The sequence below is a fragment of the Mustela putorius genome, unplaced genomic scaffold, assembly GCF_011764305.1.
Source record: "Mustela putorius furo isolate JIRA1106 unplaced genomic scaffold, ASM1176430v1.1 tig00000135_pilon_pilon_pilon, whole genome shotgun sequence".
NCBI lineage: Eukaryota > Metazoa > Chordata > Mammalia > Carnivora > Mustelidae > Mustela > Mustela putorius.
This window is the reverse complement of record NW_025421292.1, coordinates 2,479,765-2,496,293: the sequence shown is the minus strand read 5'-3', so window position 1 is coordinate 2,496,293 and position 16,529 is coordinate 2,479,765. Positions and strand designations below refer to the sequence as shown.

At 55.8% G+C, this 16,529-nt stretch overlaps 1 protein-coding gene across 1 annotated transcript in view; it reads left to right on the top strand.

Moving 5' to 3' along the window:
* Positions 1–16,529, top strand: part of GRM4 (glutamate metabotropic receptor 4) — a 116,954-nt gene that overhangs the window by 76,202 nt on the left and 24,223 nt on the right. The window contains exons 4-6 of the mRNA XM_045074721.1: positions 4,991–5,126; positions 7,652–7,806; positions 9,931–10,071. Of these exons, the coding sequence (XP_044930656.1) occupies positions 4,991–5,126; positions 7,652–7,806; positions 9,931–10,071 (432 nt within the window). The remainder of the gene's footprint in view (positions 1–4,990; positions 5,127–7,651; positions 7,807–9,930; positions 10,072–16,529) is intronic.

Below are 16,529 nucleotides of genomic sequence, written 5' to 3'. Positions count from 1 at the left end.
ACTGGGGAAGTTGCAGTGAGTGCGACAGACAGAAGCTCCTGCTTTCACTTAGCTTTTGCTCCTAAAGATGTGTGTCTTCGTGTATGCTGAGTCTTATCACATGTGTTCTTTGATTTCCTTATAAACGGGACAGATCACATGGCGATTTGCCTTTTCAATCAACTTCCAGTCCTCCAGATGTTATTGTGCCAATACATGAGAGCTGTTTTCTTTCCATTGTACAAACACCACAGTATATCCGTTCTTCTGCTGTACAATATTTAGATACTTTCCGCATGTTTGCTGTTTCAGACAGCGCTGCAGGGCCTGTCTGTATGGGGCTCCTGGGTCCCAGTGTGCGTTCCTGTGGGAGGAATGCTGAACGGGATGTGCTGGCACACCCCACTTTGTTAGATGTTACCATGTGATCTCCAAAGTGTTCAGTGGCTGCTCCCCCCTGACTTGTCCAGCTTTCTGGGAGCAGTTGCAGGGCCTTAAGGGACTGACTGAGAAGGGTCTGTTTTGACCAATGGGAGGGGAAGGTGTGGAGAGAGGGCAGGGCTCTGGGTCTCCACCGCTGGGGGTGGCCTGGACACCCACTGCAGGGCTGGGGGATGGAGGGGGAAGGGAGGTGGGGCCCAGGGAGGTGAAAGGGCTGCCCCAGCATTCCATGCTGGTTTAGTCGGGGTGGCTCTGCTGATGCAGTGACAAAAGCAGGCAGGAAGCCACAGAGGGCTGGCCAGGATTTGAAACCTCAGCAGGAGGTGGGCACCCAGCGGCCGAGTGCCCCTGGACAGAGTGCTGCTCCTCTCTGGCCTCCTTCTCCTCACTCTCTGCCCAGCTTAGGCCCGGAGGTCTCTGAGGTCCCTACGCCTCCATGTGTTCAGATGGGCTTGGCAAGTGGTTGTGGCTTCGTGCCCATGGCCCTGTGAGTAGACACAGTGACTGGTGGACCGCAGAGCTGTCGTACGTAGCTGGCAGCTGGGTGCTCACTGGGGAGGGCTGGGAGGCTGGAGTGTGCAGTGAGGAGCTTGCTAAGGGGGGTTTTGGGGGAACCCTGGTCTCTTCCATGTCCCTGGCCTTCTTAAGATCCTGTGCCTGGAGTCTGGGAGAGGTAGAAGGTTCGAGCTTCTGAGCAGAGATAGGGAGTGGGCTCATTTCTTGTTGCTTGGGTTTAATTTAATTCTGTTTATTGTCTGTATGGACTCATGGGTTCATATTTTATCCAAAGAGAGAGGCCAGGGGGCAGGCGGAAGGAATAATGGTGTGGAGAAGGGCGCTCGCCATGGTACAGAGATTTGAAGAAGGAATCCCAGGGGAGCGTTAGCGGGAGCAGGGGTAGGGGGCATAGGCAGACAAGAGGGCTGGGGGCTTGACATGTGCTTGGGGTCTTTTGGGGGGGAAGGGCTGCAGGAAGTCGGGGTCTGCAGGGACCCTGTAACCCAGGCCCTTTCTTTCTCTGCCTGAGAGAGGGTCTGGACACAGATTGTAGTCCCGCTTACAGGCTGTGTGACTTCTGTGAGCCTCAGCGCTCATCTGTAAGATGGGGCTATTAGCAGCTGCCCCGGGGTCCCTCTGGGGCTCCTCCGGTCTTCTCCCACTCCAGCGAGGGGCCAGGAGGGCAGATGAAGGAGATGTTGTACCACTCAGGGCTGGGAGCTCGTGTCATGCTGGCAGAGCCCCTGGTGAGCCAGCTGCTTACTTCCAGTTCTGGGGTCCCTGGAGCAGCCAGTCTGACACCTGGGCCGCACAGGGACCCTATAGAACCTTGGTTTCTCACCTCAGGGTGGTGACACCAGTGGGCACTTCCTCCAGAGCAGGCCCAGACGTGTCCCTGTCTACAGGCTGCAGGTGTTCCTCTGACCTTGGCCCCCAACCCTTTCCCCGTATAGCCTGAGCCGTCACACAATAGACTGGCTGTGGGGGTGGTTGAGGGAGCCAGGTGGCCTGTGTTTAAACCTCCACCCTACCCCTTGGCTATCTGTGTGACCTTGGGAAACCCCTTAACCTCTCTGTGCCTCAGTTTCTTCATCTAGAAATTAGAAATGTGCTGATGACACCCCAGTAGAACGAAGCCATGTAAAATTTGCAGAATAAGTTTCAACACACATTAGACGCTTCCTGAATATTAACTGGTATTTTCGATCTCTGCAGAAATCCCCAAACTCCTCTCCCGTTGCCGCCCTCTCTTGTGGTTGTAAGAGTGTCCTGCTCAGACCATACTCCTGTCTGAAGTACCTCGAGGCTCACTCACATTCTAGATGATGGCGCTGTGGTCGCTTAGTTCTTCTTCCTCCAGAGAAACGAAGCAGGCAAGATCTGCCCTGGTCTGGGGGCGCTGGGGTGGCTTAGTCATTATGCATCTGCCTTTGGCTCGGGTCATGATCCCAGGGTCGTGGGATCAAGCCCTGCATCGGGCTCCCTACTCAGCTGGAAGCCTGTTTCCCCCTCTCCCACTCCCCCTGCTTGTGTTCCCTCTCCCGGTGTGTCTTTCTCTCTCTCTCTGTCAAATAAATAATTAAAATCTTAAAAAAAAAAGATCTGCTCTGGGCTGTCAGGTGGGACCATCGCACAGATCCTCCTGGGGGGGCATGGCCCAGAAAGAACACTTAATCTGCAAGTTTCTGCCCTGTTGAGGACACTTGACTCCCATTCCCTGCTTCTCTCCTCCTACCCCTGCTTCCCTCCTGTCCTGGAGCCAGGTGGCTTGCCCTCACCCCCTGTCCAGCCGCCTCCCCTTGTCCATCTGTCTCTCCAGATGGGGGGAAATGTCACAATTGGCCCACTTTCTAACTGGAAAGGAACCATATGGAGGGTTTAGCCAGGAGCTGAATGTCTGCCCAGCCGCCATTAGAGCAAGGCCAGCGCTGTGGGAAGCGGATTGTCTCCCCTTGGCTCTCTTTGTGGGACCCCAGTCTGGAGAGGCCAGCCCTGCGAAGGATCCTCCCTCCTTCTCTCTCCTCCCTTGGTCTTCTCTAGGGCTTGGGACTTCTTTGGCACCTTAGGAGAGAGCCAAGGAGCTTGGTCAACCTGCAACAGGCAGAAAGTAAGGGAGGTGGGTTCTGGTCAGGCGCCGGGCCAGAGGGCCACGGCTACTTAGCCAGCTATGGAGAACCAAGGGGTCTGCTTCCTGGGGACAGGGCTATGAGTGTGTGTGTGTGTCGTGTCGCCCTAGGCGTCGCAGGTCCTGGCACAGAACAACCTCCCTTCTAGGGAGGTGTATCTTGTTTCTCCCCAGAATGACCTCCATCTGGCTGCATATGCCTCTGCCCTTAGAGTCAGCTCAGGGTCACCGCCTGTGGGCAGCCTTCCCTGGTTGCCCCCTCCCTGTCCAAGGGTAGAGGCTCCTTCTTGAGTGAGGCTGGGTGTTGACATTTCTCCTGGTGGGGCCGGGGGAAGGTGTGGACCCCCCACTGACGCACATGGAGTCTGTATAGGGGCATCAGGTGACCCAGCATGGGCAGAGGCCATCCGGAGGCCCAGGGGCAGCAGCCAGGTACCCAACCGAGGTAGATGGTTTTAGGCATTGCTTGGTTCCTATTTGGGGTGGAGCTGGGCAAAGACCCTTGTGAAGGCCCAGAGGAGATGGACAGTCTTAGATAAAGGATTGGCTTCATTAAGAGTAATCCCTCCTGCTTTTCTATCAGCTGAGTCCTGACTCTGCCACCTGGGGCACTGGGGTTCTTAATCCTGGGAGGCTCCCTGCTCTGTGTCACAGTAGGGGCAGGACACTGTGTGGTTTTGGGCAAGCTCCTTCTCCTCTCTAGAGTCCTCATCTATCCACGGCTGCTGATAACAGCAACAGTGGTCCCCAAGTGCTTTCATACCAGGAAGTCAGGTGGCATTTCAGCGCACGGATGACACCTGTCTCCCGCCAGCAGTGGACACATGCCTAAAGCCGGGAACTGGCTGGGTGAAGTCTGAGGTACTCCCAGGGTTTCTGTGAGCCGCACAGTCTGGGTGTGAATCGGGCCCTCAAGGTACTGACTCTGTGTTCTGGATGCTTCCGCAGGCATGGGGGCTGGGCTTCTCATGGGGGAATGAGCTCAAGGGATAGGCCCCTGGCCCCGCCTCCAGGAGCCAGCCAGGTGGCAGTGGGCCAGAGGAGGAGAGACAGGAAGGTTCTCCAAGACCCCCCGACCCCTTGGGTCACTTTGCTTGAAGCAGCTTGTTAGAATGGCTTTCCTGGGAGCTCTTGAACTGGGACTGCGAGGATAGGCATCAGGGCACCCTGTGGGAGCTGGGGAGCCTATGAACTGAAGAGCTGAGAAAGGAGAGCCTGGGACGCCCCAGAGGGACGGGCCTGAGATGGACAGGTGTGAGTCAGTGGCAGTGCGCAGAGCTCTTGTCCAGGGGCCTATTGATGAGCGCATGACCTGGGGACAAAAGCCCTGGGAGGTACTTGTGGTTGTGGGTGCATGGTGTACCAATAGCCCAGGGTGGGCAACTTGCTCTCTTCTCAGATTTACTCTTTGAAAAAAATCTTAGTTTCAATGAAAATAACCATCATTTATTAAGTAATCCCTGTGTGTCTGATATTCTTGTATTTGTAAGCAGTAACTGACTTAGATTTGTAATGATCCTGTGAAGTAAGTAGGATCATCTTCACTTTATAGATGATGTACATGAGGCACAGAGAGGTTCAGTAACTGCCCTGAGGTCACACAGCAGTAAGTAGCAGAACTGAGATTCAAACCCAGGCTATCTAGCTCCTAAACATGATGCTATATTGCCTCTTATTAGAGCCTCTGTTTTATATATGGGAGGACTGAGGCACAGAGAACTGAAGTGACATGCCCAGGGTCATCCAGCTGGTGAGAGGTGGAATCCAAAGTTGTCTGACCGCATAGCCTGTGCCTGGAGATCTGGACCTGGGATCTAGGAGTCCGGCTGCAGGGCTGTGGGCAGCCCTTGGCTTTCGTCTCCTGGAGGGGACCGCGTGTGGGAGGGCGTGGAGTGAAGTGGGGAGATACTCTGGCCACTCTGGGGCTGAGTGACATCCTTCCCACAGGGGGCGTGTGCATCGCACAGTCAGTGAAGATACCCCGGGAGCCCAAGCCTGGGGAGTTCGATAAGATCATCCGGCGCCTCCTGGAGACCTCGAACGCCAGGGCGGTCATCATCTTTGCCAATGAGGATGACATCAGGTGAGAGTGGATTGCAGCCGGGTGGGTGTTGGGAGTCGGTCATGGGGAGAGTCAGTGGTCCTGCTGGAGACCTGCCTAGTGAGCCTGGCCCACTGCAGGCTCTAGAGAGGTGGGGTGCAACATTCCTCAGGCTGGGGCACAGGCAGCTGCTGATGGGCCCCCTTTCCCCTGCCTCCCTCTTCCCTGCATCTATTCTGCCAACTGCTAAGGCCCTGGGTTTTTAGCCAAAGCACCTAGGTTCTAATCCTGCTCTCCTTCCTCCTTGCTGTGTGACCTGAGGCAAGTGTCTCAACCTCTCTGTGCTTCTTTTCTGCTTTAAAAAAAAGGGCGGAGGGAGCTAGAGATGCCAGCCTGATAATGTTATTTAAGATCTGAACACAGGAAGCAGAGTCTGGCACACAGCAGGGGCCTGGGGCCTGCGGATCCCCTGTCAGCCCCTGCCTCCAGTCTTTGGCAAAGCTTAGAGTAGTGGAAAGAGGCCTGGGCTGTGGGTCTAGTCCTGGCCTGGGTACATGCTCACAGGGGGTGGCATCGTCCCCTCCCTGGGCTTCAGTCTCTGCCTCTGCACAGGAAATGGATGGACTTCTGGGTGCCAGGACCGTGCAGTGCCAATCCTGCCCACTCCGCACGTCTGCTTCTGTCCCCCAGGCAGAAGTTTGGGTGCACTGAAAAGCCCCATCTTAACCAACTTCTCTTCCTCCTCCTTTTCTCCTGCTGCTACCTCTCAGGCTGATGTCAGGGCCAAGATGGGGGCAGGCCTCTGTGATTGCCCTGTTCAAGGGGGAGAGAAACACCAGCTCTGAGCTCCGGGAGCCTCAGTCTGGAGGGAGACACAGCCCTGCCCTCAGGGAACCCCAGTCCGAGGGAGGAGACAGGAGACACAGCCCTGCCCTCAGGGAACCCCAATCTGAGTGGGGGAGACAGGAGACACAGCCCTGCCCTCAGGGCACTCCAGTCTGAGCAGAGGAGACACAGCCCCTGAACTTGCAGAGTAAGACAGTAGAGTCCTCCCCAGACCTCCTCCCTCAGCTGGCTGGCCTGAGGTGTCCTAGCCTGCTGTGCCCACAGGCCTCCTGCCCTCCAGCCCAGCCAAAGCTGCCTGTCTGCCCCTGCCCCCATGTGCCTCCCTCCCTGTAGCTAACCAGTGTCCATCCGGGTCCCATTCTTTCCAGCACTTTCCCCACTTGGTAAAGACCCATCCTGGACCCGAACTGCAGCAAAACAGATTTCCCCTGAGAGACATTGCCAGGTCCCTGCCCAGAGGTGCGCCCTGTTCCAGGCCTCCTGCTTAGCTCAGATGGACTCAAATGCTGGGAGGGGAGGATGAAGGCACTGGGCTCTGTGTCCTAGACAAGAGGCACCTAGGGAAGGGACTGACTCCAGAGGGAACTGGCAGCAGGAAGTTGAGGGGGGAGCAGAGGCATTTCTGGAAATCCACATGCATTTTCAGAAGCAAACAGAAGTAAAAATAAACCCAGGTGACTTTGCAGGGAGGGAGGCCTGGGAGCTCTGGTCCTGTCTGGCTGGCCAGATGCAAGTGGGTATTGATAGCGCTGTGGGCGTGGCTTCTGGGAACAGCCCCACCCCAGATTCTGGTGGGTGAGGGGCAGCTGCAATAGGTTTGGGGGTCCAGGACCGTGGAGAGTCAGGAGCTGTTGGAGGAAGGAAGGCGTGGGCTCTGGGGCCTGGAAACCTATTTCTCCCTGGCATCCCCAAGCTGTCCCGGGCTCAGCAGCCGCTCCTAAGCTCTGGTGGCCATGTCCCAGTTTCTAGTATCACAGCCTCTTGCTTGCTCTGTGATCCTGAGCAAGGTGCTCGCCTCCTCTGTGTTCCACTCTCCCCACCCCACTATGGGAGAGGCTGGGTTGGGGGAATTTTGCACAGTCCTGGTTTTCTTCTCCCTGAGTGTCTCCTTTGGCCATTGCCCTGTGCTGGGCTTTAGGGTCCCTGACCTGATGACAGCCACTGTCACAGTAGGACAGTGGAGGGGGTGATCACCTGCCTTGTGCCCTTTCATCCATCCAGGAGGGTGTGGGAAGCAGTTCTTCAGAAGCCCTAGACTTTTGGCATAGAAAGAGGTGAGGCAGAGAAGGCTGTGCCGGCAGGGAGTGGCGAGTGCAGAGGGGTAACCATGTGGGTAGGTGTGTGTGCTCGTGCACACATATAAATGTGAGAAGGAGACGAGATGTGTCTGTGGAATCAGGACCAGGGGCATGAACCTGAGGACACAGAGAGGGCAGGTGTAGTCCTGGGGCCTGAGTCAGCTCAGGGGTATGCATGCACCTAGGGAAACAGGGACGGTCTTTGCAAGGACAGCTGTGGCCCTGGGGGTAGGATCGAGTGGGGGTGGGAGCACCTTGGACCTAGAGGCAAGCATGGGCCAGGGGAAGGGGGACCATGGGCTATTCAGGGGACATGTGTGTGCCGGGGGGTGGGTCAGTCAAGGGCCCCTGCGAGCTGGGGTCCCTGGGGGGACAGTTGCAGGGGCAGACACGGCTGGGCTGGGCTGGTGTGTGTTCCCACAGGCGTGTGCTGGAGGCAGCACGGAAGGCCAACCAGACAGGCCACTTCTTCTGGATGGGCTCCGACAGCTGGGGCTCCAAGAGCGCCCCCGTGCTGCGCCTGGAGGAGGTGGCCGAGGGCGCTGTCACTATCCTCCCCAAGAGGATGTCAGTGCGAGGTAGGCCCCGCAACCCCGGACTGCGCCCCCCCCTCACTCTCGCCTGCCCCCACTGTTGGTGTGCTCGCCAGCTTTTCCTTATTACTGTCCCCCCACTCCATTCCTTACCCACTCCTCATCTTCCAACATTCTGTCTTTCTTCTTCCTTGGCCCACACCCTCTTTGTGCTCATGCTCAAGGCTGTATGGACTTTCTAGCTGCATTCGACCCAGCAGGATTCAAACCCAGATTCAGGAGCTTTCTTCTCCCTTCTCAGATATTTTTGGGTGCAGGAGAGGGGTGGCCCATACGGGAAGCTTCTTTATCAAGGTCCTTCCTTCATCCCCACACCCCACCATCCCTTCTCCCATCTGCAACAGAGAGCCAAGGCCTTCACTCTGCCTGGACCATGTCCTCTGTCAGAAGGGCCTGGGAGCCACCAGCTGGAGACAAGAAGGTGCTGTGCTGTAGGGGGCACGTTCTCCCTGCAGGCCTTGCCCGGGTCTGGCCGGCCCTCGGTGGTGGTGGTGTCAGCGTTGGGTCTGTCTTGTCCAGCATCCCTTCCTCTTGGGACAGAACCCACAGTCACCCGGGACAGGAATGGTCTGCTCTGGCTGGAACCTCACTGTGAGTGAGGCGTGAAGTTCCCATTAGTGGCCCAGTTTGGCAGGGACCTCACTGTCCTCACCAAGGGGGAGGCAGGCTCCCAGGACCTTCTCCCCTGCTCCTGCTTCGTTAAATAGAAGCCAGCATGGATGTTGCTGGGAAGACCTGCAGACATCTGTCGCTATAGAACTTTCCAAGAGACCAAGGCCTGAGCATGGGGGGCACCCGCTGAAGGTCACAAGGCACTGTATTCTCTCTACCCTGAGGCAGAGGGCGCTGAAGTTCCCACATTACCCTTCTCAGCCTCCAGCCACAGTAGGCACTAAACAGTAGTGACTGTGGCTACTGGGAGACATCTCATTTAGTCTTTCCTGTGACCCCACAAGACACTTTTTTCCACATTTAGTAAATGAATGCATTAAGGCTCAGAGAATCAAAGCGACATATAGTGGCAATTAAGCGGCAGAGCTGGGACTGAAACCCAGAACCTGTCTGACAAGTCCCTTTTCTCTCTGAGATATTAGCGAAGACTTTGAACCATGGTTCTCGTCCAGGGGGCGATGTGACCCGCAAAGGACATCTGGCAAAGTCTGGAGACATTTTTGGTTGTCCCACCTAGGGAGTGAGGCTACTCTACGTCCTGCTCCCTACAATTCGTAATGATCTGGCCCTAAGTGTCAGTAGTGCCAAGGCTGGGAAAGCCCACCCTCGCCCAGTCCCTCACCAATGTCAGCATTCTCCTACAGCTCCGACAGTCGCTTGACTTGAACCCTGCCCTAGTGTGGACCCTACTGAACTTTCAGGCCTCCTGGCCCACCCCTGGCAACTCGGTCAACGATGCAACGGTACTGGGAACATCATCCATGCAGGAGGGGCACTGAGGGGAGAGAGCAGGCGCTCTTCACTCACCAGCCCACCCGCTGTGGGGTGGGTTTTTTCCTGGGCTTAGAGCAGAGGCGGTGAGTTCCCTTTGGAACATCTGGAGGAGGAAGTCGTGTCTGCCAGTGATGGGGGTGTTCTGGACTCGAACACAGAAGATCCAGGCCCTGGTCTTGCTGTATGACTTGGGTCATCCCCTCCCCTCTCCTGTCCTGTCTCCTCTTTCGAACCAGAGATCACGGGTGCTCCCAGCTTTGGTCAGCCCTCCCACCTGCCTCTCTGCTCTAATCTCAGCACCCCCAGATGGTTGCTTCTCAAAAAGGTCCCCTGTTAGCATTTGGGTGGTTAGAAGGTGAAGCGAGAAGCACCCTCAACCGCACTCTTCTTTTCCATAGACAGCGGTTGTAAGATTACACGTGCTCCCCCTGGGACTTAGTACAGCTCCTTTCATTTTGAATGAAATGAAATGCACCACGTTTTGTTTTTTTCCGGCTGGACCTTGGATCAGAGGCTCTGCTCTTCCATTCCTCCCACCCTCTGCCTGGGCCATCTCTAAAGCTGGGGGGGAGTTGGGGGGGTGGAGGGGGTAAGCGGGAAGGGCTGGGGACAGGAGGGGAATGGATGCGCAAGGCCCTGACTGACATCCTGGTTCCCTGTCAGGCTTCGACCGCTACTTCGCCAGCCGCACGCTGGACAACAACCGGCGCAACATCTGGTTTGCCGAGTTCTGGGAGGACAACTTCCATTGCAAGCTGAGCCGCCACGCGCTCAAGAAGGGCAGTCACGTCAAGAAGTGCACCAGTGAGCACGCGCGGGGCGGGGCCAGGATGGGCCCTGGGCTAGGGGCGTGGGCCTACCGCCTGAGCGGGGCGGGGAGGTGGGCTGGCGCCCGGGCGCGGTGCTGGGGGCCCAAGGGGTGGGGTCTGAGGGGCAGGGGCGGGGCCTTTCGGTCTGCAGGGCGGGGGTGGGAGGGCTTAGAATCTTAGAAACCGTGGTGCTCTCAGCAGTCCGTGAGTGCTGCTAGGGGGAAAGGGGTTCTGTCCGGCCTGTGGGGATAAACCTTGGGGTTTATCTGAAATGTCCCTAGTAAGAGTCCACAGAAATGACCCCGGGGGGAGCCCCGATACTCGCTGGTCTGAGCATTTTGGAGAAATCATCTCTAACCCCTCCCGGTTTCCTCAGTCATTCAGCAAACACCAGTCTGACTCCCAGGGTGTGCCCTGCTCTGTACTAAGCACTGTGGATATGGCACTGAATGAGAGAGTCAAAAATCTCTTGGAATTTTCATCCTAATAGGAAAATGTTTAAACAAGATAAATAAGTAAGCTATAGAGTATGTCAGAAAGCAAATGCTCAGTAGAAACAACTAAAGCAAACAGATGGCTTTCGCGTAAAGGTAACATTTGAGCCAAGTCCTTAAAAGGATAGGGAATGGGTCACAGGAGGATGGGACAATGGGTCCATTCTACAGATTGGAAAACAGGCTCAGGTAGGTAAAGGCACCTGGGTTCCCGTAGAGGGAAGGTGGTAGAGCCTGATTTGAACCTAGGTCTGAGCTCCAGGCCCTCAGTCTCCTGGGGCAGCCATCACAGTGTGTCCACATTTAGACACATTCAGATGTGGGTCCCTCTGTACTCTTAGTCTGAGCAGCTCTGCCACAGGACCTTACTTCTGACTTTGAGGGAGCTCTGGGTACTTTCAACATGAGTGGTACCTGGTGAACTCCCTCCTGTATCCTCCTGGACTGATCGGTGTAGCTTGGGCGGAGGGCCAGATGAGCAAGTGACCACTGCAAGGGTGCAGGGACTCGGTGCATGGAATCTTAGGGAACAGGGTGATCCCCAGGGCCCAGGAGGAGGAAGGTGGATGACAGTTGGTGGGCAGGTGGGGAGGATGCTGCCCTCTGGTGGCCAGGGCCCTATGGGACTCAGGAATATTGGCCATTTAGGACCATGGGTATCCCTCCTCCCCTCCCCAGGGCCCAGCAGGCATGCTCATGTGTGGGTGTACTGTACGTGGTAGTGTATGTGTGCAGACACGGGTGTATGTGACTGTGTGTACATGAGTCAATACGTCTAAGGGAGAAGGGGTATGTGTGTGTTTGTCTGATGTGTGTTTCTGGGCAAGATAATAACCGTAAATACCACTATTTGTTGTACATCTGCTGTGATTCAGACACTTTAAAGACGTTATCTCATTTCCCTCTTACAAAAGCCGTAGGGGTTTTTGTGATCCCCATGTTTTAGAGCAGGATATGGAGAGTCAGAGAGACCAAGGTACTTGCCAAAGGCTGCACAGCAAATGCCTTCATCAGGCAGTAATCACAGCAGGGTTTTAAGAAGTGCAAACATGACAGCCTTTGTGGGTAGGGTGACCATGTGTCTTGATGACTCCTTTTCTCCTGGCATAATTTTAGAAAATATCTCTTTTATTATTACTTTTTAAGGTTTAAGCCACCCAGTGTCCCATATTTATTTACTTTATTTTATTTTTTTTTCAGATTTATTTATTTTAGAGAGAAAGAACATGAGTGGGAGGAACAGAGGGAGAGGGAGAGAGGATCTCAAGGGGATTCCGCATTGAGCATGGAGCCTGATGCTAGATTCAGTCTCACAACCCTGAGATCATGACCTATGCCAAAACCAAGAATCGGACCCTTAACCAAATGCACCACCCAGGTGTCCCTAAAAACATCCCTTTTATTCTTAAAAGGATCCCACTTAGGTGGGATGGAAAATTGTATGTTCACCCTGATTATAGGTCACGAGAGCTGACTTAAAGATGGGGATAGGGGAGCCTGGAACTGGGGTCAGGATGTGTAGCCGGGGCCTCCTGTGTCCAGCCTGCCAAGGGCGAGGGGATTTCTGGAGTGACCTCTTGACCTGGGAGGGGGAGGAGGAAGGAGGGCCTTTGTCAGCCCCTGTAGGCTCTACCCAGACTCCTAGTCCTCGGGTCGGGATCGGCAAAGATCTCCCACCTGGTTGGTGAGGCGGGGAGAGGGGCGCCTGTCTGCAGCCCTAAGGGAGGACGTTTGGGCTGTCCAAGCCCGCGGAGGAAGGAGAGTGAGAGTACAATTCAGAAGAGTGTAGAGCTTCACTGGCAGTCTATGGCCAGCTCTATGCCCTCTCTGGCCTCTGTGTTCTTGTCTGAGAAATGGGATTGGGTGAGCCAGCCCAGAGGGTGTCTTGGGTTGGAAATGAGAAGGTATGGAGGCACTTTGTAAACTGGAAAATGGTGGCTCTCAGGCCTGGCCATGCATTAGAATCACCTGGAAGCTTTGAAAATATAGTAGCCCTCTACCTCCAGATCCATTCAGTCAGAACCTCAGGAGTGGGGTCTGGGCTGTGGGTTTCGTGAAAGCTCCCTAGGTGATTTAGGGCTGGGAAGTCCCCAAGCCTGGTTCGCAGTGAATCTCCCAGGAAATTTTTTTAGAGCTACTGATGCCTGACCCCAGACGTCCTCAGTGAGTGGGTCCTAGGTGCAAGCTGGGCATTGGGATTTTTTCCGAAGTGCCCCAGGCCATCCTCATGTGCAACAAAGTGTGGGAGTCCCTGGGTCAAAGGGAGTGGCAGTGATGGGAGGGAAGATGGCATGCACCCCAGGCAGGGGGGAAGGCATGAGCAAATCAGAGGAAGCTGGACTGAGGAGGGGGTGGGTATGCATCACATGGAGGGGTGGAAGGACAGCGCCTTACAGCTGACCTTGATGCTTCTTCGTGCATCTGAAGCACCAGCCGAGGCTGGTTAGAGTCCTGGAGTGGCCCCCAAGTCAGGAGCGGCGAGCCCATCCGTCTCAGGGTAACTGGAACCTGGGACCTGGGAACCACCCTAGGTGAGGGCGAGGCAGCTCTGGCTTCCCATGGCCCTGCCTGGGTTTGAACGTAGCTGCTCCCTTGGGAGAATGTCTTAGGCCGGGAGGGCTGGGGTGACCCCCATGGAGGGCTGGCTCTGCACTGGGTGCCTGGTGGGCGGCAGAGGAAGGACTTACCCCCGGAACTGGATCCAACTCTATCCTCCCTGCTGTGTGACCTTGGCTGAGTCATTTAACCTCTCTCTGAGTCTCCAAGAAGACAGGGAGGTTGCTGTCCATCTCAGTGGGTTGCCGCGAGGGTTGGAGACGAAGCAAAGGCATGAGGAGGCTGGCTAAAAGACCACATGCACGATCGGTGCTGGTAAAACTGTGGTTGATACGGAGAGGGAGTGGGAGCAATGGCATTCCCAGGTCTGTTGGTACCAGGGCCCTCTGTCAGCTGTAGGATCCCCGGTGAGAGAGGACTGCTCGTATAGCTTGTCACAGGGACAGCACCCAGTCCACGGAAGAGGCTCCTGAGGCTGTTTGAGAACATCACAGCCCTAAAGAATTGGCAGAACTGGCTTTATACCCCAGCAGCCTTGCCCTAGCGCCAGTACCTTGCCCAGTCTCCCCCATTTCCTGCCCTCTGCCTCCTCCAGACCTCCTCACTCTTGCCCCCAGCCAGCCCAGGCATGCTCTGTGGTCTCCTCCTATTCCTACTCTGTCTCCAGAGGCTGCCTTCCCATTCACTTCTTCCCGGATGCCTGCCTGTTGCCTGACCCTGGTGGCCTTACCTTGGCCCCCTGTGGTACCCTTGATGCCAGTGGATGCCGTGGTTGGCCTCTGCCTGTTTCCATCCCTCAGCTGCTCCTGGAGGGCGCTTGGCTGGGCAGAGAGCTGCCATGACTGCAGAGAGTCTCAGAAGAGTGGCAGAGGCTGGCAGTTGGAGATGGGGCTGGTGTGTCCCAAAGTGGTAAGAGAGAGAGGGTATCACACGTTCTTTCTCAAACGTACAGCTAGGAGAGTCCTGCAGACCTGTGTGACCTCAGCAGGGCATGTTACCTCTCTAGGCCTCAGTTTTCTCATCTGTGAAATGGGAGTCCTGTTACCCAGGCCCATCCTCCCAGAGCCCCATCCCCAGCAGAGCTGCCATGCTCACCTTTTCCCAAAGAAGGAATCGGACATGATCTGTGGGAAGCACCTGCAGATTGCCCTGGGACTGTCACACACCTGAGCCAGGGAGGGTCCACCGAGTTGGGAGGGTGGATCTTTGCAGTTGTCAAGCCCAGGGGAGGGCTGCACCTCCCTCTCAGTCCCCCGGGTCCCCCCCCCTGGGAACACGAGGAGAGGATTTGTGAATGAAAGCCGTAAACAAGGCAGATACGGCATCTATCTTTTTGACAACACTGCCAGCCAGGTGATGGCTGAGCGGAGGAAGGCCCGGTTTATGAGGAAACAGGAGAAATTTACTGCCTGCTGTTCTCAGGGGTTGGGAGCTCCAGCAGGGAGGGTGACTGCATGGCAGCTGGGGACCTGTGGGGAGACCCCTGTCTCCCGGTCTGCTCCAGTAGCCACAACACCACCACCAGAAATAATCACAGCTAATAGTTACACAGAATTTGTCACTTGTCAAGCCCTGTTCTAGTGCTTGGCATTTAACCTTCACAGCAACCTATTTTGCAGATGGGGAAATTGAGGTCCAGAGGGGCTAAAGGCTTGCCCAAGGTCACAAGATCATAAGTAAGAGAGTTGGGATTTGAAACTGGGCCATTTAGCTCCAGAAATGTCCTGCCTCAGAGCAGCTGATGTCCTAGCCCCGGGGCCCTCCTGGCTATTCCAACCTGACTTTGAAGGTTCTGCTGATCTACACATTCCCAAAGGGACCCGAGAAAGCATACTTCCCTGGGGAAGGCCAGGGGGACCAACATTTGGAACTGCCCCTTATCTCCGGTGGGTGCCACCCATTAGAGGAACTCACTTTTATTCAAACCATGAGCCACAGGGTGGCTGGAGGGATCCCGGGTCCGCCATCTCCGTGCTGCTTCTCCCTTGTTCTAGCAGCTTTCACTAAGAGGCTGATTATGGGCTCTGTGCTGGGCTCTGTGAGGGCGACCGACCTGCCTGGGCAGCTCCTGCTGCCGCTGGGAGACAGTTCATCTCTCTAGATAAGGAGGTGAGTGGTGGGCTAGCTCTGGAGGTCAGTGCCTCGGGTTTCCAGGGAAGACCCAACCATGAAACCAGAGAGAGTACGAGCCCCTTGGAAGGAAATGGAGAGTTCTGGGAGACTAAGGAAGTTGCACTTTTGAATCGGGAGGTCAGAAGTTCTCACCGAGAAGGTGATGCTGGAGCAAAGACCCGAAGCTAGTAAGACAGCCAGGCATGTGGAGGCCTAGGGATGAGCATGCCAGGCAGAGGGCTCAGCCTATGCAAAGGTGTGGAGGTAGGCTCATACCTGGCAGGTCGGGGGAGCAGTGAGGAGGCCTGTGTGGTTGAAGCAGAGTGGGCAACAGGAAGGAGATGAGGTCAGAGAGGCAGGTCAGGCGAGCCAATGCTGGGGGGGCCTTGTAGGCAATTTGTAGGGATTTAGTCCTTTTTCGACAAATGAGACAGAGCTGTTGCAGGGTTTGAAAGAGGATTGATGTGATCCGATTTATGTTCTAAGAGGTTCACTCTGTCCGCTGCCTGGAGAGGAGGTAGGGCTGAGGGCAGAATGGGAGACCGGGTTCAGAGGCCGGTGCTCTGGTCCCGGTGGGAAGTGATGGGGTCTGGAGCAGGTGGTGGCCTTGGAGGTGAGAAGGGGTCAGGTTCTTTGCCAGTTTTGCCAAGTGGCCATGGAGTTGGCTGAAGGATCTGAGTGAAGAGAAAGGGGACGGACGGTAAGTCAGGGATGGCTGCATGGTTCTTGACTATGCATGAGACATGTGGGAGAAGTCTGGGCCGGGGAGGAGAGTCAGGGGCTTGGTTCAGGCACGAGATGTCTTTCTGGTATGGGAGGGGGAGCTGGTGTTAGCTGGGGGGCCTGGCTGGCTTTGGGATTTGGGGAGTTGCCAGCATATGGGTGGGGCTGGTTGGGAACCCCAAGGGAGGGAATTGATTTGGGGTCTCAGGACTGGCACTGGGAGGTCAAAAAGATTGAGGAGGCAGGAGGGAAACCAGCGCTCAGGCCCATCACCTGCTGTCAGGCTGGAGGGTAGGGGCAGGGGGAGCAAGTGAGATGGGAGGAAGAATGGGTGAGGGGATTTGGCAGCCTGGAGACTCCTTGGAGAGATGGGCACAAAACTCTGGAGTTGGTCAGGGAAACAAGGGAGAAATTGATGGTGGATGAGTAGGGACAGTGATGTCGAGAAGTTGCATTGTACACAGAGAAAGAAAAAGCGGGATGCTAGTTGGGGGCAGAGGGCGTCAAGAGAGGGTTTTTGTTTATGTAAGTGGGGGAAATGAAGACATATTTCCATGTTGAGGGAAAA